This window comes from Lampris incognitus, chromosome 12 (assembly GCF_029633865.1).
Source record: "Lampris incognitus isolate fLamInc1 chromosome 12, fLamInc1.hap2, whole genome shotgun sequence".
NCBI classification, from domain to species: domain Eukaryota; kingdom Metazoa; phylum Chordata; class Actinopteri; order Lampriformes; family Lampridae; genus Lampris; species Lampris incognitus.
The window spans coordinates 30,562,936-30,588,741 of record NC_079222.1 but is presented as its reverse complement, the minus strand read 5'-3'; the positions used below and the strand labels follow the sequence as shown (position 1 = coordinate 30,588,741).

Genomic DNA, 25,806 nt, shown 5'->3' with positions numbered 1-25,806 from the left:
ATCAGTAAATATATGATTAACGTTAACACACAGATCTATTCACACGCACATAAACATGTTAATAATCCCTCTCCGGAGTGTTTGCAAATGAAAGTTATCATTTACTAACACATTGTTAACTATTAACCAACACATTAACTAATGTTAACAAACAGACATTATTATTATTATTCATGACGATTGTAGTTTTAACATGTATAAGTAGGGCAGTTGTCCAGAGTTGGCCGCTGGTGGTGCTCTTGCCGTGTTTTGGTTCTTATTAAAGTCCTGTGCAGGAACCCGTACTTTCAGACGTATTGCATTATCTTGCAAGCTGTGCTAAGCGGCAGTCTGTATTCATCCATCCATCCACTATCCAAGCCGCTTATCCCAATCTGGGCCATCACAGGGCCAACACATTCACCCCTAGGAACATTTGAGTACGGGCGATTCACCTGACCGACATGTCTGTAGCATCTATTAAAAATATGAGAACTAAAACTACCCATGCACCTAATTTGTTGATAGCGTTAGTTTATTAAGATGTTTTAAATACAGATTGTGGGTTTGAGAAGGACATTGTGTCATCTTTGTCGAAAAAAACTGTGTTTAAAAATAGCCGTGATTTTGGCTAGCAGTATTGGCAATAGTTTATTTGCTAATTGTTTGTTTTTGGCTTGCTTATTTTCGCCTGTATTACATGTTTCAAAGGACTGTATCTCAGTTGACCTCATGTTTTAAAAAAAACATATTGAAAGAATAATTTCATTGTGCACTAGTAATTGGAGACGTATAGCATTATCTTGCAAGTTTCCGTACCTATGATGGCTGCTTAGTTCCAATAATTTAAGATATAAACATTTCATTTAATATTGTGTTAAATATTTGTGTCTTAAATACAGAAATAGCATTTCATTTAACTATATAATGGTTTACAAATATTCATATATAAAAAAACGCAATTTAAATATTTGGTTTAAATATCAAATCAGTGATCATAAATACATTTATAAAATCTAACTAAACAAGTAACTTATATCTAAATATAAGACACAATTAAATATTTGAACAGAAAACATATTTGGTTTATATCTTAAATCTGGATCTGCTAAAAAAATATTTCCCGACAAATTATACATTTGTGTTAAATGTTATATCTGTATTAATGAAACAAATATTTAGCTTGCTGTTAAATATTTAATTTATATAATAAATCTTTGTTTCAGAAATAAATATTTAACTTAAATTCAAATCACGGAGATGTAGTTTTTGAGATTTATTTAATCTGAATGTAGATTCCCATAGCAAATTGCTAAATGTAGGTAACTGGAAAATGATAATTTAGATTTTACTGAAATATTTAATCTTATGTCCCAGATTTAAGGTTTAATTTAAATATTTGTTTTTGAACTAAAGATTTATTTTATCATTTATGTTTAAGATTTAATAGTAATATTTAAAATGTAATTAAATATTTATTTGGGTGTATCATATATAAATATAATTAAATATGTCATTTGTAACTAAATATGTGTTTTTTAAATATTTTGATATAATCTAAATATTTAATCTCTGCTAACTATTTATTTTGTAAGACAGATTTAATATTTAAAAGAAACATTTAAATGTCTTCTTTCAAGGGTTAGATTTATACTACCAGGTTTCTAAATCTGCAGGAAAAAAGGCCCGTGAAAATATTCCTATTCAAGTTTACAAACGGCACCCCATACAGTAAAAGGCTGCAACATGGTGTCAAACAAATAACATTCTGTGGTGAGGGTACTTTTATATCTTAACCGTGGTATGAAACGCTGGGCATGCTGTCTAATACTCAGTCAGGGGAGTTATTCAAGGGGAATATAAATTTAATTTCAATAAAGTGGAATTAACACTAAATTCACGATGGATCATTTTGTGTCTTAAATCAAATATTTGTTATATAAAGCTAAAAATGGAAAATTAAGGTTGCTATCCGTTTTTAAGTGATAAAACCTGAATCTATTCCACTGACAATCAAAGGTACATTTTGAATCAGCCTTGTGCACCAATGTTCAAATGTAATGGCTTGTCAAGTGTTTTTTAATGCCCTATTCTAATGGCTAAGAGTACATCTGGCACCATGTGATTGCTGTGATTGCAACTATTCCCCAATCCTCTGTGAATAGTACACATGGCCTGTGAAAGTCTAGCTAAAGGTCACACGCATATTTGCATATGAAACCGGTCGTAGGTTTCGGTCGTTAGGCACATTTTTTTTATAAGGGTGGGGGTACCTGTTTAGACTGAAGAGGTCACTTAGATGAAAGATGAGACGTTTCTTTGAATAAACGTTGTATCCAGATGAACAGATTAGACCTTCTTTGATTTTCTTACCTGGATTAGTGAGCATGCATCAAGACAATACTCAGTTTTTGCTGAAACGGATATAAATGCTTCTCTCTTTTTTTTAACAATATCTTCATGGAACTGTGCATATATTTCACACATGCACACACAAATACAATAATAAACAAATGATAACAATCAACTAAACAATGAACATATTTAACAAAGCAATAGAACAAAAACATCAAACAAAAAGAGAACAAAAAAGTAGAGGCACCCAACAACACACAGCAATTTAAAATAAGTTTGCATCTGGACATCCAAGGAACTCCAACATTTTTTAAAAAAAATTATCCTGGACTTATTTCTCCTTATTCTGTCGTGCATTCTATATTTTTGAAACGCAAAAAGAGATATACAGCAGAACATAAAAATAAAAATATCTAAAGACACAACTAAAGGTGAACAGAACTTGCAGACGTGAGCAAGTCCATATTCTTCTAGACAGCGTTATTGTTTGTCCTTTTTTTAATCTATATATTAACCATGCCCTTCCTTCATTTTAACCTGTATGTGAGATTCTCCATCACTAGGATATCCTCTATGATGGTCAACCATTGTAAAGAGTTTAGTCTGGTGGATTTTTGAGTGTGGTTTAGTTGTGAGTCCAGGCTTTAAATGATTGGGTGGGGTAGTGGAAAGTAATCACATCTACATATAGTAAGTGTATTATTGAATTATTTATATACAGTGTCTGTATTTGAGTCTAAATGCACGGTGATGAAGTGAGACGAGGTCATATCCTGTGAGTAGTCTATTTCACTGCTTGGAAATAAAACGTTTTCCCCAAAGCCGAAGGGATCAAGTATGTTTACGCCAAAGTGTGAAAATTGGGTAATTTGTTCGTTGTGTGGAGACACCCATACACATGATGTCTACCCAGCTGACCAATTTTATGGAGCAGCATTGTGGCTATGACCACGTTACAGTTCGGTAATACAGTCCACTGTATTTCCTGAGAATTTCCTCGGGAAAGTTGCATCCACCTAAAATTCAATGTGCCAGGAATGCTTATTAATTACTGTCTGTACTTTCTTATTGCATCTTTTTCAGGTTTGCACAATTCCTGTGATATTTTCCTTGTAATGCTTCTTTGTATATGAGGGGATTTTGTTATTTATTCAAACATGTTATACCCTAGGATGTTTTCAATCAAGTGCTCCACGTGTTAATTGTATCTCTGCATGAAATAATTAAAGGAAATTATTTTATGTCCCATACAGACTTTTCTCCTTTTATTGAGTTTTTCTCGAAACTGTCAGTGTCTTGCATCATACTGGATTGGTGAACTAGTTTCCAGTGGTATAAATCCACAAACTTTCCTGAAACTAATTCGAATATTTTTTTAAGCCATTGACATTTTAAGGACAGAGGAAGCTGCGCTACATTTGGTCATCACCATCTTCTATTCCTATAGCTTGTATTCGAAGTCCCCCCCCCCATGTGTACACGGAGCCCATGGGTTAACCTTCAGACTGTGTCTGGTGTCTTGCGATCAAAAATAATCAGTGTCATTATGTTGTGGTATGTTAAGTTGAAAGTTAAAAACTTACATTCTCCAAAATTCGTTGGTTTTGTAAATGTTTGTGACTGAAACGGATGTAGGTTACACCGATTCTTCAGTTACATACATTTTAATATCGAAGACGTCTCCTTCAAGATGGAGAATTAAAACAAACCGCCTTAATAACTCATGTATGAGTTGCTTTATGTAGCATGGCCTATCTAAAGAGGGGCCACTCGTGCCAGTTTAGCATTGTAAATAAGACTTAAATATTTTAAAATGGTTGCGCTGAAGTGGTAAATTATACAGCCTGCACATAGTGAATAAGCCCATCTGGTCATTTTCTCTGGTGAAGGCTTGACATTGCACGTACATGATGAATGCGATCTGGTGTAGTTGTTTAAAAACTAGTGGCTGGCAAGCAGTCTGGTGGAAAGGTTAAGAAAACACGCCCACTATTTGGGGAAGAATCAAGGTCATTCGCAACGTCACACCGTTAGATGTGCGCAATTGTCTCTTGTAGCCAATGGATGAGCAGATAACCCAATCTTCAACGCCCTTGCTTAATAAAGCCTGCGAGGCCGGAGCAGCCGGGGGTCATTAGAGCAGCTGGGGTGCAGCACGAGGCAGACTATGCAAGACTTGTAGTTGGACAACTCGCTGGAAAACTCGTAAAACAATTCAGTTTTTAACCGGAGAATTTTGTGGTGCTGTTTAACCATCTTCTGGACCATGTCTGAAAGATCTCAGAGTTTTATTTCAGAGGGGAGTAGCCGACCCTGTGACTTCAGCCGAACCAACTCTTACGCCCAGGTCTTGAACCAGGGGGAATTGGGGGGCGCAGGATGCCTTCAGCGCCCCCACGGAGTCCTGCAAGAGCCGAGTCTCCTCTTCAACAAGACTTCATACGGCGGAATCACATCCCAAAACCTTTGGCCAATCCCGCCGGTCGGAGACTACAGGGCCTCTGACCTGCAGCTGGGAGAGTTTGGCTATCCTAGACATTGGTATCATTTCGCCGAACCAGAGTACACCGGACAAGTCCCCGGGGTAACAGCAGCTACCCAGCCTGCAAATATGATCTATATATCTAGCTCTATCTAATAGAAATATTGAAAATGTAATATATATATTTAAAAGTGTATCATACTATCTAGCAGTACAGGCCTGTTTCGTGCGTCGCGCACTCATCACCGGCCAGTGTTGTATAATTACATTGGCAGCTGATGAGTGCGCGACGCGCTTCTACTGAAGCTTCTACTGAAATGCATTAAAGTTGTTTCTCCTTACATCTATCTTAATATTCCGTTCAGCAGTATGCAGCACCGACGGCCTCCAACGCTGCTCCGCACGGAGCCTACTACTCTGCCCCCTGGAACCCCACATTTCGTCCTGGCCTTCCACACATCACCCCATCCGGGCTTGTTCGCCAAAACCCGTCAACGACATCTGCCTCATCGCCGTCTCTCTCCCTATCGCCACCGAGCGATGCCCTGCCGGGAAATGCGTTTCCCAACGGGAACTCAAACCAGGCTGTGACAGCGTCTCCAACGCAGACGTCTGCGATGGCCCGGAGCACCGGGTCCTCAAGTGCAGTATGCAGTAACTCCGAGAAGGAGGTATGATATCTATCTATCTAACATTATAAGTGAGGTTAGATGCCTTCGCTGACGTAAGCTGGGATAATGTTACGTTAAGTTTTCTAACGCTATAGTTGTATCTGTATTTTAGCTTTAGTTGTAAGACGCTGAATCCAACTGAGTGGAACGAACACTGCTGCTAACATGAAACTAACTTTTCTCCCAGGCACTTCTGAGGGCACTTCAGTTGACCCGTTGAGTCAGAGATGGGCGGGGTTAATTAGCATACAACTCCAGATTTAACAAATCCTGCCAAGACCACTATTTAGCATTTAAGATAAATATTTTTTCTCAACCTTCAATTTAAGATGAAATATAAATATTTAATAGTATTAAATATGTGTCTTAAATACAGAAATAACATTTCATTTAAATATATAATGATTTTCAAAATATTCATTTACTTAACCGAATGTTTAAATATTATCCCTGATTTAGATATGTTATATGTTTAGCAGGTTGTTATATATTTATTTAGAATAACTGATTTAATAGCTGATCTAAATATAAGACACATAATTAAATATTTGAACAGAAAATATATATTTGATTCATATCTTAAATCTGTTCTGCTAATCAAATATTTGCTGACAAATTATACATTTAAGTTAAATGTTATAGCTGTATCAGTGAAGCAAATATTTAGCTTGCTGTTAAATATTTAACTTGTAATATAATATAATAATAATAATAATAATTGGTTCAGAAATAAATATAATAAATTAAATTTAAATCACAGAGATGTACTTTTTCAGATTTATTTAATTGGAATGTAGATAACCATAGCAAATTGTTAAATGTAGCAAACTGTAAAATGGTCATTTAGATTTTGCTTAAATATTTAATATAATGTCCCAGATTTAAGACTGAATTTATATATGTTTTTGAACTAAATATTTTTTTATCATTTCTGTTTAAGATTTAATAGAAATATTTAAAAAGTAATGAAACATTTCTTTAACAGTGTATCATATGTAAATTAAATATCTAATTTGTAACTAAATATTTGTTTTTTTTTAAAATGTTTGTTTTTAAATATTATATTATAATATTATACTCCCCATTTGTTGAGCACTTTCATCAACATCATTACATATGTAATGCTGTTGATGAGGAGCGGTATGTTAAGATAGATGTCTGTCTGTCTATCTGTCTGTCTGTCTATCAACATTATAAATAAGGTTATGGTAAGGTTAGATGCTTTCGCTGGTGTAAGCTGGGATAATGTTACATTAAGTTTCCTAACGCTAAGGTTATTTAGTTGTATTTGTATTTTAGATTTATTTAACTGGAACTTAGATTCCAACTTTATAACTAAATATTTGTTTTAAAACGTTTGTTTTTAAATATTTTGATATAATTTACATATTTAATGCTTATATATATATGTGTGTGTGTGTGTTTATATCTATAATATAGCGCTCCCCATTTGTTGAGCACTTTCATCAACACCATTAAATAATGTACATAATGATGCTGATGAAAGTGCTCAACAAATAAGTAGCGCTATATTTTGAGATGTAAGACAAAAACTCATAGCAGTACAAGTACAGTACAGAATAGCACAATCAAAAACTCAGTTTTCTTTGTTGTATAATCACATTGGCAGCTGATGAGTGTGCAACGCAGGAAAAAGGCTTCTACTGATACGCATTAAAGTTTTTTTCCTACATCTTTCTTAATATTCTGTTCAGCAGTATGCAGCACTGACATCCTCCAACGCTGCTCCACACGGAATCTACTACTCTGCCCCCTGGAACCCCACTTTTCGTCCTGGCCTTCCTCATATCACCCCGCCCAGGGTTGTTCATCAAAACCCGTCAACGACATCTGCCTCATCACCGTCTCTCTCCCCATCACCACCGAGCGATGCCCTGCCGGGAAATGTGTTTCCCAACGAGAACTCAAACCAGGCTGTGACCGCGTCTCCAACACGTGGTGCGTCCTCAAGTGCAGGATGCAGTAACTCTGAGAAGGAGGTGAGATAAAATCTCCAATTCAATTTTCTATCTGTCTGTCTGTCTGTCTGTCTGTCTGTCTGTCTGTCTGTCTGTCTATCAACATTATAAGTAAGGTTATGGTAAGGTTAGATGCTTTCGTTGGTGTAAGCTGGGATAATGTTACATTAAGTTTCCTAATGCTAAGGTTATTTAGTTGTATCTGTATTTTAGATTTATTTAACTGGAACTTAGATTCCAACTTTATAACTAAATATTTGTTTTAAAACGTTTGTTTTTAAATATTTTGATATAATTTAAATATTTAATGCTTATATATATATATATGTGTGTGTGTGTGTGTGTTTATATCTATAATATAGCGCTCCCCATTTGTTGAGCACTTTCATCAACACCATTAAATAATGTACATAATGATGCTGATGAAAGTGCTCAACAAATGAGGAGCGCTATATTTTGAGATGTAAGAAAAAACTCATAGCAGTACAAGTACAGTACAGAATCCCACAATCAAAAACTCAGTTTTCTTTGTTGTATAATCACATTGGCAGCTGATGAGTGTGCAACGCACGAAAAAGGCTTCTACTGATATGCATTAAAGTTTTTTTCCTGCATCTTTCTTAATATTCTGTTCAGCAGTATGCAGCACTGACATCCTCCAACGCTGCTCCACACGGAATCTACTACTCTGCCCCCTGGAACCCCACTCCTGGCCTTCCTCATATCAGCCCGCCCAGGGTTGTTCATCAAAACCCATCAACGACATCTGCCTCATCACCATCTCTCTCCCCATCACCACCGAGCGATGCCCTGTCGGGAAACTCAAACCAGGCTGTGCCCGCGTCTCCAACGCAGTCATCTGTGTTGGCCCGGAGCACCGGGTCCTCCAATGCAGTATGCAGTAACTCCGAGAAGGAGGTATGATATCTATCTATCTAACATTATAAGTGAGGTTAGATGCTTTCGCTGACGTAAGCTGGGATAATGTTACGTTAAGTTTTCTAACGCAATCTATCTATCTATCTATCTATCTATCTATCTATCTATCTATCTATCTATCTATCTATCTATCTATCTATCTATCTATCTATCTATCTATCTATCTATCTATCTATCTATCTATCTATCTATCTATCTACATTATAAGTAAGGTTATGGCAAGGTTAGCTGCTTTCACTGACGTAAGCTGGGATAATGTTACATGAAGTTTCCCAATGCTAACATTATTTAGTTGTATCTGTATTTTTGCTTTATTTAACTGGAACTTAAATTCCAACTTTTTAACTAAATATTTGTTTTAAAATGTTTTGTTTAATATTTTTTTTCAAATATTTTGATGTAATTTACATATTTAATGTTCATTTATATATATATAGCGATTTTTTTCTGACACCATCAATGGTGTTAAGTGCTCAAACACCATTACATAATGTATGTAATGATGTTGATGAAACTGCTCAACAAATGAGGAGCGGTATATTAAGATAGATGTAGGAAAAAAACTCATAGCAATACAAGCAGTACAAAATCCCACAGTCAAAAACTCTGTTTACCTTGTTGTATAATCATATTGGCAGCTGATGAGTGCACAACGCATGAAACAAGCTTCTACTGAAATGCATTAAAGTTGTTTTTCTCTACATCTTTCTTAATATTCCGTTCAGCAGTATGCAGCACCGACGGCTTCCAACGCTGCTCCACACGGAGTCTACTACTCTGCCCCCTGGAACCCCACGTTTCGTCCTGACCTTCCACGTATCACCCCGCCCAGGGTTGTTCATCAAAACCCATCAACGACATCTGCCTCATCACCATCTCGCTCCCCATCACCACCGAGCGATGCCCTGCCGGGAAACTCAAACCAGGCTGTGCCCGCATCTCCAACACAGATGACTGCGTTGGCCCAGAGCACCGGGTCCTCAAGTGCAGGATGCAGTACCTCCGAGACGGAGGTGAGATAAAATCTCTATGCAATTCTATGTTGGCTAAACGAAAAGGATTTTCTTATCAACACCAGGCTTTTTATATATATAAAGAAATATAAAACTTATGCTGCTGTATATGTATATATAACTTACACTGTTTTGTATGTTTGTATGTGTGTGTGTGTGTGTGTGTGTGTGTGTGTGTGTGTGTGTATGTATGTATGTATGTATGTGTATATATATATATATATATATATATATATATATATATATATATATATACACTACCGTTCAAAAGTTTGGGATCACCCAAACAATTTTGTGTTTTCCATGAAAAGTCACACTTATTCACCACCATATGTTGTGAAATGAATAGAAAATAGAGTCAAGACATTGACAAGGTTAGAAATAATGATTTGTATTTGAAATAAGATTTTTTTTACATCAAACTTTGCTTTCGTCAAAGAATCCTCCATTTGCAGCAATTACAGCATTGCAGACCTTTGGCATTCTAGCTGTTAATTTGTTGAGGTAATCTGGAGAAATTGCACCCCACGCTTCCAGAAGCAGCTCCCACAAGTTGGATTGGTTGGATGGGCACTTCTTTGAGCAGATTGAGTTTCTGGAGCATCACATTTGTGGGGTCAATTAAACGCTCAAAATGGCCAGAAAAAGAGAACTTTCATCTGAAACTCGACAGTCTATTCTTGTTCTTAGAAATGAAGGCTATTCCATGCGAGAAATTGCTAAGAAATTGAAGATTTCCTACACCGGTGTGTACTACTCCCTTCAGAGGACAGCACAAACAGGCTCTAACCAGAGTAGAAAAAGAAGTGGGAGGCCGCGTTGCACAACTGAGCAAGAAGATAAGTACATTAGAGTCTCTAGTTTGAGAAACAGACGCCTCACAGGTCCCCAACTGGCATCTTCATTAAATAGTACCTGTTAGAGCCTGTTTGTGCTGTCCTCTGAAGGGAGTAGTACACACCGGTGTAGGAAATCTTCAATTTCTTAGCAATTTCTCGCATGGAATAGCCTTCATTTCTAAGAACAAGAATAGACTGTCGAGTTTCAGATGAACGTTCTCTTTTTCTGGCCATTTTGAGCGTTTAATTGACCCCACAAATGTGATGCTCCAGAAACTCAATCTGCTCAAAGAAGTGCCCATCCAACCAATCCAACTTGTGGGAGCTGCTTCTGGAAGCGTGGGGTGCAATTTCTCCAGATTACCTCAACAAATTAACAGCTAGAATGCCAAAGGTCTGCAATGCTGTAATTGCTGCAAATGGAGGATTCTTTGACGAAAGCAAAGTTTGATGTAAAAAAAATCTTATTTCAAATACAAATCATTATTTCTAACCTTGTCAATGTCTTGACTCTATTTTCTATTCATTTCACAACATATGGTGGTGAATAAGTGTGACTTTTCATGGAAAACACGAAATTGTTTGGGTGATCCCAAACTTTTGAACGGTAGTGTATATACACACACACACACAATATCAGTCTCAACTGACTGTGTGTGTCCCCTTATAAACAGTACAATGTTGTTAGTTTTTAGGTTTTTCTTACTCGAGCGCGAGTGTCTATAATAGAACCCAATTTCCCCTCGGGGATGAATAAAGTATCCCGATTCTGACAGCTCACTTATATCATCTTTTAGGAAAACTTTTCAATAGAGGAGGTGGAGCAGTTTGCCAAGGAGCTGAGACAGAAACGCGTCGCATTAGGCTTCACTCAAGCTGATGTTGGCCTTGCCCTGGGTAACCGCTATGGTGAGTGCAAATCCTGCACTGGAATGAGTAAGACCCACATGTCTGTGATGCAGCACACTGGGATTTACTGCTCAAGTCACATTTTGTGAATACCCACGGCTATTCATAGGTTTTGGACGCTTCTGTTTTATTGCAAAGTGGGTTTGAACCCCGGAGTTGTCCAACCTTGGGGGGGGGGGGGTCGTCCCAGGTCGTCCCGGGTCGTCCTCTGTGTGGATTTTGCATGTTTTTCCTGTGTCTGTGATGGGTTTCCCCACCATAAAAAAACAAAACAACCCCATGAATGTATACTGCTGTCTGTGCCCCTGAGCAAGGCAGAGGGAAAAGAACATGCCGTGATCCCCGGGTACAGCATGAAGGCGGCAGCTCACGGCTACTAGCTACACAGATCACAGCTAGAATGGGCTAATTTGCATTAACTGAATTTTGCCAAGGGGGCTAATTAATGAAACTTGATAAATGAATGAATTGAGATGTAACGAAAATGTCTGATTCAGATTCAGACATTTTTATTTATCCCAGAAGGGCAATTCAGTTTTCCAATCTACCCAGACCATACACAAACTCACAGACAAGTGACAGTCATCAGTATGTCAGAGACAATAGATCAGTACATAGGCAAGAGATGCACACTGTCACCCTTGTCTGGCCTTGCATGCAGACTCACATGAGGACCAGGTGAAGGAAACGCCATTGATGCCAATTTCCTTTTTACAATGACACAATAAGCGTGTGTGTGTGTGTGTGTGTGTGTGTTTGTACAGGGAAACTCTTCAGTCAGACCACTATCTGTCGCTTTGAAGCTCTCCACCTGAGCTTCATGAACATGTGCAAGCTGAAACCCCTCCTTCAGAGATGGCTGAATGAGGCTGAAACCTCAGAAAACCCCCAGGATGTGAGTTTACCATTTGTCCGTTGCCTATAGTGCTTTTGGATGACACCCACTGATTTTGTTTTGAAATGCACAAGTTACTTCTATCCAAATAGTTTTTATCATTTTGATTACATGTGCTTGCTTGCGTTTAGCCACCAAATGTATTTGTTGTACTTTAGTTCCATCTGGTGGCCATGGGAGAACTGGGTTTCAGTAAATGGAGAATTATTTTGAACTTGGGCCTCCAAAGAAATAAGACCAAGCATTCAGTCATACAACATTAAGAAAGAGTCATTGTAGTGTGCCACACAAAGCATAAGAAAGTGTTAACTTGCTCGCACACCGTGCCTGCCGTTCAACGTGACAGTGGCCATTACCCACAAGTCTCTGGTTTCACAGATGTGCAAGACTGAGCCAGCAGTCGTGCACACAATAAAAAGGAAGAAAAGAACCACTTTTGACGACTCTGTGAGAGCTGCTCTGGAGGCCTCCTTTATCAAGTGTCCAAAGCCAAATGCTGAGGAGATCACCCGCATCTCAGAGGACATTGGCCTGGGAAGGGTGGTAAGAAATGATGACGAACAGATCCATATCATTTGTCATTAGACATATATATGTGTGTGTGTCTGTGTGTGTGTCTGTGTGTGTGTGTGTGTGTGTGTGTGTGTGTGTGTGTGTGTGTCTGTGTGTGTGTGTGTCTGTGTGTGTGTATGTGTGTGTGTGTGTGTGTGTATGTATGTGTGTGTGCGTATATGTATATTTGTCATGACAAGTTGGTCATATTCAGTTTGGGTTTTATGTGGCAGGATGTGCGTGTGTGGTTCTGCAATCGCAGGCAGAAGAAAAAGCGCCGGCTTTTAGCGCTAGATGAGGCGTGTGAGGTCCGTAAGCAGAGCACTTCTCCGCTTAACATGGCCCCTTCCACCATTCCCAGCCAGAGCTATCCTGCTCACAGCTATCCCGGAGCCCCACCTGCACTCTACATGCCCCCACTTCACAGGCCTGGAGTCTTCACGCAGGCCCTCCGACCCGGACTGGTGAGTCATCTGACTGATAAACATGTTCATATTGGCAGCCCAGTAGATTCACGTCTCGCTTCTAACCAGTTGAGCTATTTATCAAAACCCCACCTGAGTTGAGGATTATCCCATGTCCGTGTGTGGGGCGGTCATCTCTGGTTGATGAAGTGGAAACATCTAATTGGGGAGTGTTTGTTAATAATGGGGGTATTGAGCTGGATCAAGGCTAAGCTTTATGCTAATGTTACAGACAGTGGAAATAATTGAAAGGCTATCTTACTCTTATTTTTTCACTGGAATCTCAGTGATTTGCTTCAAACATACTTTTGTTTTGGTTTTAGGATTTCCCTGTTGCTCCTGAATTGTATCCGGCCAATTACTCCACGCTTCCGAACCATCCCGGTCACTGCTCCACCCCCTCCACCGAGCTGGGGAGGACAGCAGACTACACATGTCTCTGATACATGTGGAGCCGCTTCTTTTTTCACAGTGAGACGTTTCGCCAGGGGGACATAGCACATGGGCGGATCATGCTACCCCCCCCCCCCCAGTTCCCCCTCCCCCCGCTAACAGGCGCCCCCGGCTGACCGGAAGATGCGCAGCCAATTGTGTCTGTAGGGATGCCCGACCAAGTTGGAGGTAACACAGAGATTCGAACCGGCGGCCATAATCCTGTACGCGCCATGTGTACAGGGATCTGTACACACCGTGCGCTATTAGCCAGCAATGTTAACACCAATCATCAGCCTTCAAATGTATAGAATGTTAAAATAAAAACAAACAAAGTCATAAAAACATGTACGCACGGTGTGTACAGGATTACGGCTGCCAGCGCCACTGACAACGGCTCACCGACAGATGAACTGGTTAATCACTGAGCACGCAAAGCGACAACAGCTGATTTCACCCTGTTTCCTATACCTTCAACCAGACAGAGGAGGACCAATCTGGGAAATCAGCTGGTTTAGTTTTGGGATGGAATATACATGGCTCACCATGGTACACCATGTCACATGATGGGGTACCACTGATTTTGGTTTTCCATCATTTGTTGACTCTTATTGTATTGTTATTGTACATAGTAAAGGCTGCAAAATACTGTCATACAAATAACTACAGAGTGTTGAGTGGTCTGTATTTTAACCACGGTGAACCCCCTGTTCTCATGAAAAACCTGCCAAACGATTTGCTAGTCTTCAGATGTAAACGGAGCATCTCGATAATTTCACATTTTACATTTAAACGGTTCCTCCCAAACATAGAGTAGTCACGGACACTGACAAGGACAGGTGATTTTCAAATGGGATGAGATTTCTCTTGGAAAAAAATCATATGCAGTGTGTTTTTAATGTTGGATATATTTGAATGTTGTATTTTGTGCAATATCTATGCAAGTCTCATACAAGTTTTGTACACATGCTTAAGGTGGATTTTAATGTTATACAAATGCTGTTTTTACCAATTCTCCAATTCAGTTGCTGCTATGAATCTTTATATGGGGGAATAAAAATGATATCTGACCAGTTGATAGCTGTCCCTCAAGTTATTTCAAACAGCCCAAGAAAGCATTTCAGTTTTAGCAGTTTTCAAAGGCACATCTAAATAAATTGATTCAGACCTATTGTTTAGCATAGTGAGAACTACTTTGGTCAAAGAAGGTCGAGTCAGTTCATCTGGATACAACGTTTATAGAGAGAAGCGTTTCATCACTCATCTAAGTGACCTCTTCAGTCTAAACTGTCTGCAGGTACCCTCACCCTTACAATCAAATCAGTGCTTAACGACCGAAACCAAAGACCAGTTTCATTTTCAGACATGGGTGTGACGTTTAACTAGAGTTTACAAGGCCATGTGTGCTATTCACAGAGGATTGAGGAATAGTCGCAATCACAGCATTGTATCATGGCGACAGATGTATTAAATACACATTGTAAGCATGAAAACTAATAGTTGCAAAACCATATGTGCTTGGGCATTAAATATCTGGAAATTGTTAATATGTTTTTTTACATTATAATAGGTTGCCTTTAACATTAGTCAATGTGTTAGTAGGCAGTGAACAATATTTCAGTTAATGATACTATTCGGAAACACTGGAAAAGTGTAATTAACATGTTTGTTTACATGTTAATAGGTCTGCTTGTTGCTGTTAGCAAATGCTTACAAAAGCCTTATGAACATGCAAACGTTCATAATCTCCCTTCGGAGTGTTTGCAAATGAAAGTTATCATTTACTAACAAATTGTTAACTGTTTACCAACACATTAACTAATGCTGACAAACAGACCTTAAAGTAAGTGTTACCTATTATTTTTATAGGTAAAATTCATATTGTGATTTATTATTATTATTATTCATGACAGTTGTAGTTAACGTGTGTAAGTAGGGCAGTTGATATAGTTGGCCACTGGGTGGTGCTCTTGCCGTGTTTTGGTTCCTATTAAAGTCCTGTGCAGGACACCGTACTTTCAGACATATTGCATTAATTTGCGATATAAGCTGTGCCAAGCGGCCGTCTATAGCATCTATTAAAAAATATGACAACTAAAACTACCCAATACACCTAATTTGATGATAGCATTCGTTTATTAAGATGTTTTAAATATAGATTATGGGTTTGAGAAGCAGATTGTGGTATCTTTGTGAAAAAATAGTGTTTAAAAATAGCCGTGATTTTGGCTAGCAGTATCAGCGATAGCTTAGTTGCTAATTGTTTTTGTTTTTTTTGGCTTGCATGTTTTCGCCTGTATTGCATGTTCCAAGGGACTGTATCTCAGCTGACCTCATGTTTTTAAAAAAAACATATTTAAAGAAAAATATTAATTGTGCACTAGTAATTGGAGATGTATTGCATTATCCTGCAAGGTTCCGTACCTGTGATTGTTGGTTGGTTCTCATGTCCACCCATACATCCATTATCCAAACCGCTCAGCCTGCTCTCAGGGTCGCGGGGGTGCTGGAGCCTATCCCAGCAGTGATCGGGCGGCATGCGGGGAGACACCCTGGACAGGCCGCCGGGCCATCACAAGGCCCATGTCAATGAAATAAAATGGTCTACCGCAGTAAGAGAATCCGGCTCCGTTTCTCCCCCAACAAGACACAACCACCCTTAACACAACGCAGAGACGCTAATCTTAACCAGGGTGTGAAGGACAGATCCCTATTGACTAGGAGGGCCGAGAGATAAAGAATTCTGGGTTGCATATACATAACACAGCAAATACAATATGCAGGCTGGTATGCCACCGCTGACAGTTGCTGCAAAGCAGTGGCTTTATGATGCTCGATGGGATGCTGACCCTGAGAGGAGAGCAGAGTACCTAAGGAAAGAGAAAAAAGAGGAAGAGGGACGTTGAGTGTAGGCATTTCATGTGACAATACTTTCAAAATAAATGTAAACTTGGAGCTTAAATTTGCTCTGACAAAGTTCATGTGGAGAAGGTGAGCCGTGGTCGGTGGTGTGTAAGTAGGCCGACTTGCTAAATTAGGGGATGGGTGTAGCTGGCCTGGGTTTCCTTTACCAAACCTGCTGAGGTGCATGTTTGCCTATTAAAAGTTTCCGGTATACCCTCTACGACTCAGTTTATCTGTTTGTCCCTATTGATCTGCATCCTCAGCACTGTTCTCTTGGAGCTTATGTCAGTCCTGTCCCTGTAGATGTTGTTTTGGTGTCCTTAATTTTCTTCCTCAGCTTCATCCGGAGAGTCTATCTCCAGCCATTCAAGGGGTATTCAAACAGCAATTAAGGACAGCAGCACTGACTGTATGAGTATCCCATTTAACTTGTTATGGGGAAAGAAATGCCTCACACACTTGATTCCATAATCACAAGGATCCAAAATCAAACTAAGTCAGGTACAGGTTTACAAGGACAACAGTTGGCCAAATCCAAATCTCAATGAGAATATATTTATTATGTATACCTATAGTTATGTATGAATGTAACTTGAGGATTCCACAGCTCGACGTCAGAGATGAATGACAGTCACATCACACGCATTATTTATATTTACATATGTAGTTATGATGTATTTATAAAGGGGGGGGGTGTCTAGACTGAACTCGTTTTCTCTTCTTTTAACCACATCTATCTCCCCTCATTCCTCTGCTGTAGCCCTGTTTCACTATGCCGAGTTGCTTGAGGCACTTCTGCTTCCCTTCTCTCATCACAACAACCCTCATGCCCCTTTTCAAAATACCTGGTGGATGAGAGAATAAAGTAGGACGCAAACGGTGCCCAAAACAAACACAAGTCTTTGGTGAGACAGAGGGCAAAGATAGGGTAGGTATATTACAGAGACAGAGAGACAGTCGTTTTGTCAATAAGAGCGCTTTTTCTGTGATTCAGCTTGCAACATTTTGATGAATATAAATAATAATAACATTATTATAATTATAATATATTATTAATATTATAAATAATAAATATAAATAAATATACTGTGCATCAAAACGTACAGTTTAAACATTATCCAATTTTTCCCTGCATCATGAGAAAATGTAGTATATAAATGTAGTATATATAATGTAATCTACAAACTTTATCATTGTGGAACATTGGTAAACAAAATACAAACAATGGCATTAAATTAAGATGACAATAGCTTTGATTGTTGTATCTTTACTGCTTTTATACTGAATGTAGCTCATCGCCACCGTGTGCGAAACCTCTGTGCAAACCCAATTAACTGAGTTAAAGTGAATCAAACTCAGAAAGAGAGACAAGACAGTGAGGATTCAGCAAAGAGACATAAAGAGAGCAAGTGAAATGGGGACGGACAGTGATACTGACTGATAGAGAGTATGCTAGGCTAGGAGGCTAATGCCAGAGATCCAGTTCTGCTGGTTCGACCGGTAAGACTGGAGGAGGTGTGGGCTGACTTTCAGAAAAGACAGGTGTGCTGAGAGACCAACAGAACAGAGGGAGGAAGAAAGAAGAAGAGAGGGAGGAGTAAAATACCGGAATAAAGGAATACAGGTGGGTACAAGACGGGGTTAGTGTTGTTGCATTTATTCCGCACTTCACACTAAAACGTGAGCACTCTTAAATGACGCTTTGAATCTCTGTTTTATGCAACCTTCCGGATGTCTGTACAGCAAGATAAAGTCTGGATGCTAACAGTATTTGTCCTTTCTTTGAACCAACGGTAGCCACAACAAACATTTCTGACCCGACAGAGAGGGAAGCGGAAACACAAATAAACAAAGACAAGAGAGAGAAAGAAGGAGAGAGGGAGCAAGAAAGGAGAGAGAGATGGCTGAGGCCCCGAAGATTGAACTCTTCATTAAGGTAAGACCTGCTGGACAATACTAAGATTTAACGAACACTTGGAAACTCTGCTTAATCAGTGCACTTGAGATGTAAAATAATGTAATGCATGTTTCCAAACAGCTAGTATAAATGCATCCTCCTTTTATTATCATCAACTGCGTTTATTTGGTATATTGAAATGGTCCATACGGAAACATATTTCACCCAATCCCCAATTCAATCTAAACTAATTCCAAGAGAAAATCTGACATTTTGAATCTAATTGTTCCTCATGTGTCCAGCCCTGAATCATAGTGAAAGCAGTTAATGCCAACAAGTGCCTGTCAACAAAACGTAGAGCAATTATTAACACTTTCCCTTCCCATTAATGAAATGGTGACATCATACTACTTTTGCAAATGTTAAAGTATTTATCTGTGATTCATTTGCTGGTTGAAATGTAAAAACTGACTGGGTGAACCGAGTCAGAAACCTCCAAATGTAACGCTTCAGCTCGTTAAGTTCAGTTTCTGGATCAACTATTTTTGCCTGAAACCCGGGAGTGACATATAGAACATTAAAGAAGGCTGAATCAGTTCACCTGGATACAACGTCTATAAACATTGTATCCAGATGAACTGATTTGACCTATTTTGATGTTCATACCTGGATTATTGAGCAGGCATCAAGACATATAGTGTAATTACACGGTCTCAAACATGCAATGATGAGTGATAATTGTGTAGATACATTATGTTATTAATGTCACTTTATAAAAGACAGTTAAAGTTAATTTCTGGAGTGATATATATATATATATAACAACAACATTTGTATTGTTGATAAGGGAAAAGGAGAATAGGAGGGAGTTCCCTCTACCCTCGGTGGCTTCTTTTGAACACCGCTGTTGCCATGCTAGATAAGGAGAGGAAACAAAAAAGAGGCCTGTCAAGTTTGGTGACCTATGTGGGTTTTTTTCCCCCAGCAGAACATCAGTGCTTCCTCGCATACAAGTGACTTAGAAATGCCAGGCTTTGGCAGAAATAAAATAACTGTGCAGGAATTAATATCTTCCCGCAATATTCTGGACCTCCCTCCTGTGCCAGACCTTATTAGAATAAGGTCTGGCACAGGATGGGCCAAGTGCCAGACCTTATTAGAATAAGGGCCTGGCACTTGGCCCACATCTATCCCACTCAATGTTATTTATCAAGAGGATTTACATTTTAGAAGAATTAGTCAGAAACAGGTGTCAAATCAAGAATATTTTCACCTGACTGCCTTTGGCCAGCGTACTTTACATGTTATTTCTGATTCTGTTTCTGTCTCTCTGTCTCTCTCTGTCTGTTTCTCTGTCTGTCTCTCTCTCTCACAACTGTGTATGTGTTTGTGTTTATGTGCCTTTGTCAGGCCAGTGATGATAGTGAAAGTGTTGGGAACTGCCCTTTCTGTCAGAGACTTTTCATGATTCTCTGGTTAAAAGGGGTGAACTTCACCCTTACCACTGTGAACATGAAGAGGTGAGTGGATATTTATCTCTCTTTCGCCCTCTGACTTGAAGGGCTGACTTTTGCATTAATTTAATACTCTGGTGTTTCTGTTCGAGTCAAATTAAATTTATTTGTATACCCAAATATCACGAATTACAAATTTGCCTCAAGGGGCTTTACAGCAACACAGCATCCTGTCCTTAGACCCTGTTGCATATACCATTTACCTTTGTGTTATACAGAAACGTATACACTGTAATATAGAATCAGTTGTAACTTATAAACTTACGAGTGATTTGATTCAAAGTTGTCTCGTTAGAGACAACAAAGTTGGCATTTTACAATCTGACCAGGTTTGGTGTGTTTTTCCTTGTTTTGTTTTTTTTCCCCCCCTGCTTATTTGCAGGGCCCCTGAAGTGCTTAAGGACCTGGCTCCAGGTTCTCAGCCTCCCTTCCTTATTTACAACAATGAGGTCCACACAGACACCAACAAGATCGAGGAGTTCCTGGAGGAAACCTTAGCTCCCCCGCAGTGAGTTGGAGGGCATATTTTTTCTTTCTTGCAGTGTACATTAGTACACGGTCGTGATATTAGCTGACGTCTAATTTCTTTTGGTCTCAGTATATTGCAAAGAATTATATCAAATATGTATATATGTAATTACTGTAGATGTAGGCACATACACACATACACAATAACGTTTCTGTTTTTCTACTGGCAGATATTCTAAGTTGTGCTGCAGATACAAAGAGTCCAACCATGCTGGCGACGACATCTTCCACAAGTTCTCAGCATACATCAAAAATCCCAACCCTGGACTCAATGAAAGTAGGACATTTAAGCTGACTTGTTCTACATGACTAGGCAGAGAATGTTGTGTGTAACCTTTGGTTAATAACACCACAGTAGAGGCGTCCGGGTGGTGTAGCGGTCTAGTACATTGCCTTCCAACACAGGGATCAGCGGTTTGAATCCCCGTGTTACCTATGGCTTGGTCATGCACCCCTACAGACACAATTGGCCGTGTCTACGGGTGGGAAGCTGGATGTGGGTACGTGTCCTGGTTGCTGCACTAGCGCCTGCCTCCTCTGGTCGGTTGGGGCTCCTGTTTGGGGAGGAGGGAGAACTGGGGGGAATAGCGTGATCCTCCCACGCACTATGTGAAACCCCTCACTGTGAGGTGAAAAGAAGTGGCTGGCAACTCCACATGTATCGGAGGAGACATGTGGTAGCCTGCAGCCCTCCCCGGATCGGCAGAGGGGGGTGGAGCAGCGGAAGAGTGGGGTAATTGGCCGGATACAATTGGGGAGAAAAGGGGGGGAAAGAAAATAAATAAATAAATAAATAACACCACAGTCACGTTGGAAAATCCATATGCCCATTCAAAACACTAGTTAGATTTGGTTGGAACTGCAAAGCATGGTTAATTGAAAATGGCAGAACAGTTTATTCAATATGAAGACAAAAGGGGAGATATTGTTCTCCGCTAATGAATAAAGAAGCACTGACAGTATCAGCAGCCAGTGTCATGCAGCACAAAAGGGTGGGATCACAACATTTCAGATGAAATGAGAGTAATATAAGCTTGATCAGAAGTATTTCCTGCTGCCCCGTTAGTGATGTCCTGATTCCAAAGTTGAATAAACTTGCTCATCCCTGAATATTTCATATCGAAACAATCAAAAAACAAAAAAAGTTATGGAGAATGCCCCTTGATTTATAGTCAACTTAAGTTCATCTCAACAACACAATAATGTTATACAAAATGTTATTATATTGCTATGTATTGCAAACCTATTATGAACGTTTGCCTTATCACTCTGGGTTGTACTTTTGTTTACTGTCATGATGAAGAAATACAACCCATCCTTCTCATGGTTTCCCTGTAACAGCGGAGGAGACACAGAAAACACAAATGGCAGGCGTATCCCTGGATAATCTAATTTTACATTAGCCTAAATATACAAGGCAAACCTTGTGTGCAACTTGGCAAGCATGCAGCCTGCAGGCTTGGATTTAGTTAGCTAGGTGGACAGTGAAGCTAATATGACCTGATGAAGAAACAGCAGCCAACCAAAGTAAAAAAGGAGCTTTTCAGCACATTGAAATGTCAGCAGAGTAGCAGGCAAGCTAGCCATACTGAAGTGCCAGCTAATCAGCTCTTTCTCGTCAAGCCACGCCATTATCTTGATCATAAAAGTAAAAAATGTGTAACTGAACAGAAGGTTCTTGATTACTGATATTTAGATTAGCACAACCCTAGTTTCATTATATTTCATCCTCTTCCAACCATTTCTTTCCTTTTCCATCCAAGCAATCAGAACATCAGCTGATTTCACTGATTAGCGCAACTCCAGCCAGACAGGCAAATCAGTCAAATCATCTGTCGAGGGCCGGAAGAAAAACCTGCATATTCTTGGCACCACATGGCACATAGTTATCTATGTTATCTTGTCTTTTTTGGGGGGGCGTTTTCCCCCTTTTCCCCTCCAATTGTGCTTGGCCAATCACCTATTTTCCGAGCCTTCCCGGTCGCTGCTCCACCCCCTCTGCTGAGCCTGGGTGGGCTGCAGACTACCACATGCCCCCGCTGATACATGTGGTGTTGCCAGCTGCACGTGGGAGGATCCCCACGTGCACAGACGCCCCCACCGACCAGAGGAGGCGCTAGTTCAGCGACCAGGACACATACCCACATCCGGCTTCCCACCCGCAGACACGGCTAAGTGTGTCTGTAGGGACGCCCGACCAAGCCGGAGGTAACACGGGGATTCGAACCGGCCACCCCAATGCTGGTAGGCAACTAAATAGACCGCTACGCTTCCCGGACATCCCATAGTTATCTATGTTTGATGTTGGCTAGCCTGGTTTATTTAGGCTTATTTAAGAGAGGGAAAAATAAGCTCCATGCTGCCCCTGACTGAAGCCGCCTTAAAATGGCTTGGCAATGCCACCAACCAACACTGCTTTATTTCTTCAGTTGCTATCAACAACCTACTCTAGTTGCCCCTGTAGAGCAATTTGGTGGCCGAGAGTAAACCTAATGTTGGATAGCTCCTTTGTGTGGATTTGCCAATCAGTAAGTATTTTAAGTACGGTATTGCGGAAATTACGAGCTTATATTCATCCGCCAGAATGCCCCCCCTCCAAAAAAAAATTATATATATATATTTCAGAAAATACCATTCATGGATGTGTAAATACATATTTGATGAGAGGATTTCTAAATTACTAACACGCATGGTTTTTATTTCATTCCCATTTCATACAATCAATGAGTAAATGAAAGTAAATCAACATATCAGACCTTATAAGTACAGCAGCAAACTCATTAAAAACTCATGTCTAGAATGACGCCACTGACTTCCCTCTTTAAATTGTACCTCAATGTCTTCCAGTGTTGGAGAAGAAGTTCCTTAAAAGCCTGATGAAGCTGGACCAGTATCTACTGACACCTCTCCCTTATGAGCTGGACCTGATCCCGGAAGCCAACCAGTCCTCACGCCATTACCTGGATGGCGACTCCCTCACCTTGGCAGACTGCAACCTGCTGCCCAAACTCAACATAGTCAAGGTCAGGTGAATATATATCTGAGGACTGATTAACACAAGATCTTCTCATCATATTATCAACAGATTTTTTTTTAAGTCAAGTCAAGTCAAGTCAAGTCACATCAATTTTAATTGTATAGCCCAAAATCACAAATTAAAAATTTGCCTATAGGGGCTTTACAGCAAAAAAACACCCTGTCCTTAGACCCTTGCATTGGATAAGGAACAACCCCCTAAAAAAAAAAAACCCTTTAACAGGAGACGAATTTTACTAAAATAGACTGTCCTCTCAAAATTATGTGTTGTTGGTCCATTTCATTTCCTACCAACATGGGGATCGCTGGTTCGAATCCCCATGTTACCTCCGGCTTGATCGGGCCTCCCTACAGCCACAATTGGCTGTGTCTGCGGGTGGGAACCCGGATGTGGGTATGTGTCCTGGTCGCTGCACTAGCGCCTCCTCTGGTCTGTCAGGGCTCCTGTTCAGGGGGGAGGAGGAAACTGGGGGGAACAGCATGATCCTCCCACGCGCTACCTTCCCCTGGTGTAACTCCACATGTATCGGAGGAGGCATGTGGTAGTCTGCAGCCCTCCTGGGATTGGCAGAGAGGGTGGAGTAGTGACCGGGACGGCACGGAAACGTGGGCCGGACACAATTGGGGAGAAAATCGAGGGGGTAAACCCCCCCCCCCCAAGGAATAAAAAAAGGAACACGTGCAGTCGATATGAGGTCTACTTATACCGTTCTGCTCTCACAACAGTTGCGCTTAGGAGTTTGGCACCACGTGTTCTCCTTTAAACCTCACGTCATTTAATTTCTTTTAGCATACTGAGCAAATGTAAATCATCACTTCAGCTCTCCCTAATGTACCCCCTTATGTGTGCCCCCCAGGTTGTGTGTAAGAAGTACCGCGACTTCGCCATCCCCGCGGCTCTAACAGGTCTGACGCACTACCTGGGGAGGGCCTACCAGCAGGACGAGTTCCGCTACACCTGCCCCAATGACTCGGAGATCCTCCTGGCTTACCACTCAGTGGCCAAGTACCTGAACAAGTAGATCGAAGGAGAGAGCAGAGCGAGTGAAAAAGGAGGACGAGGGAGACGTAAATTAGGTAGAGAGATGGAGCAAACTAAAATGGTCAACGTGACAAAACAAGTGAAGACAAACCCTGTTTTGGTTCTGTTCGAGTGATTTTAATTCTAGTTCTCCCAAGTGTCCTTGCATTTATGGGTTAGGCTCTGATACTGTACGACTGTCAGAAAAAAAACAGCTGATGAGATTTCTTATAAATTCTGTGTACATAGACGTTCCTGTGCTTGTATCATGCTGAATTAACTGTCCTATAAGATAAACAGGAAGCACTGTAAATGACAGAAAATCAGTCTTTGATGTTAGTATATGAAGATATAGTATGTAATGTATGTATGCATTTAGTTTTTTATGTACATCTTAATTGATTCACTTCTCGTTTGTGAAATCAAACGTTGAAATGACATTTATATCGTTATTTCACGCTAATAGGAAGACGTGAAATCCAGTTATGAAGTAACATGCTCAATAAAGGCGAAGTAAACCATCCTGGCTACAGGGTAGCTTTAAGATGAAGGCGCTGAATTTTTAAAGCGAGTCTTTACTTTAAGCAGTTTCCTTATTTTCATACTACATGATCTAACAAGCAACATTTCTAACCTGTTGGGGATATACTATACACACCATCCAATCTTCGTATTTTCCACCTCTTCATGCTTCTCTTTTCATCTGCCAGATGTGTTGAGTAGGAGCTGCTCTGAGTGCTGTGCATCTTGGTAGTGGGCCAGTATGTTTTAATAAAGCCCATGTAAGATCTTCCTCATCTTAACCAAGCATTAAAGATCACAGGGGATAAAGATAGCGATGAGCTTATAATATATTCATGGATTATTTAGTTTGTTGTTCATGGTATTAAGCTCAAAACATGTTTTCTTCATCACTAAACCATCATCGCAAAATTGGCTGGCACAGTGGTTAGTGCTGTCACTTCACGGCAAGAAGGGCCTGGGTTCGAACCTCGGGGTTATCCAACCTTGGGGGGGGGGGTCATCCCAGGTCGTCCTTTGTGTGGAGTTTTTATGTTCTCCTCGTGTCTTCGGTGGGTTTTCTCCGGGTGCTCCGGTTTCCCCCACCATCAAAAAGACATGCATGTTAGGGTTAGTACTGCTGTCTGTGGCCCTGACCGAGGCATGGCGAGGTGAACTGGAGCTGGTCCTTGGGTTCTGCACGGCGGCTGCCCACTGCTCTTAGCTACACAGCTAGGATGGGTTAAATGCAGAGACTGAATTTCCCACGGGGGATTAATAAAGTAGCGACAAAAAAAAAAGAAGCTCGGGCCTATCCTGAGTTTAACGTTTCTGATTAATTTGCATTGAAATATCTATTGTCTTATAAAGAAGCAACATGTTCATCAAATATTTGT

General features: G+C 40.1%; 2 protein-coding genes across 2 annotated transcripts; both read left to right on the top strand.

Annotated features, from left to right (window-relative positions):
• Positions 1 to 4,600: 4,600 nt before the first annotated feature.
• On the top strand, positions 4,601 to 13,179 carry LOC130121606 (POU domain, class 5, transcription factor 1-like). Its single transcript, XM_056290449.1, has 6 exons — positions 4,601 to 4,961; positions 5,177 to 5,487; positions 11,055 to 11,166; positions 11,931 to 12,061; positions 12,440 to 12,601; positions 12,847 to 13,179. The coding sequence occupies exons 1-6, from the start codon at positions 4,601 to 4,603 to the stop codon at positions 13,177 to 13,179; spliced, it is 1,410 nt and encodes a 469-aa protein (XP_056146424.1).
• Positions 13,180 to 18,069: 4,890 nt separating this feature from the next.
• Positions 18,070 to 24,931, top strand: clic3 (chloride intracellular channel 3). Its single transcript, XM_056290783.1, has 7 exons — positions 18,070 to 18,093; positions 18,211 to 18,349; positions 19,721 to 19,830; positions 20,207 to 20,332; positions 20,523 to 20,629; positions 23,200 to 23,375; positions 24,246 to 24,931. Exons 2-7 carry the CDS (start codon positions 18,314 to 18,316, stop codon positions 24,408 to 24,410), a joined length of 720 nt encoding a protein of 239 aa, XP_056146758.1. The 5' UTR covers positions 18,070 to 18,093; positions 18,211 to 18,313; the 3' UTR covers positions 24,411 to 24,931.
• Positions 24,932 to 25,806: the final 875 nt, after the last annotated feature.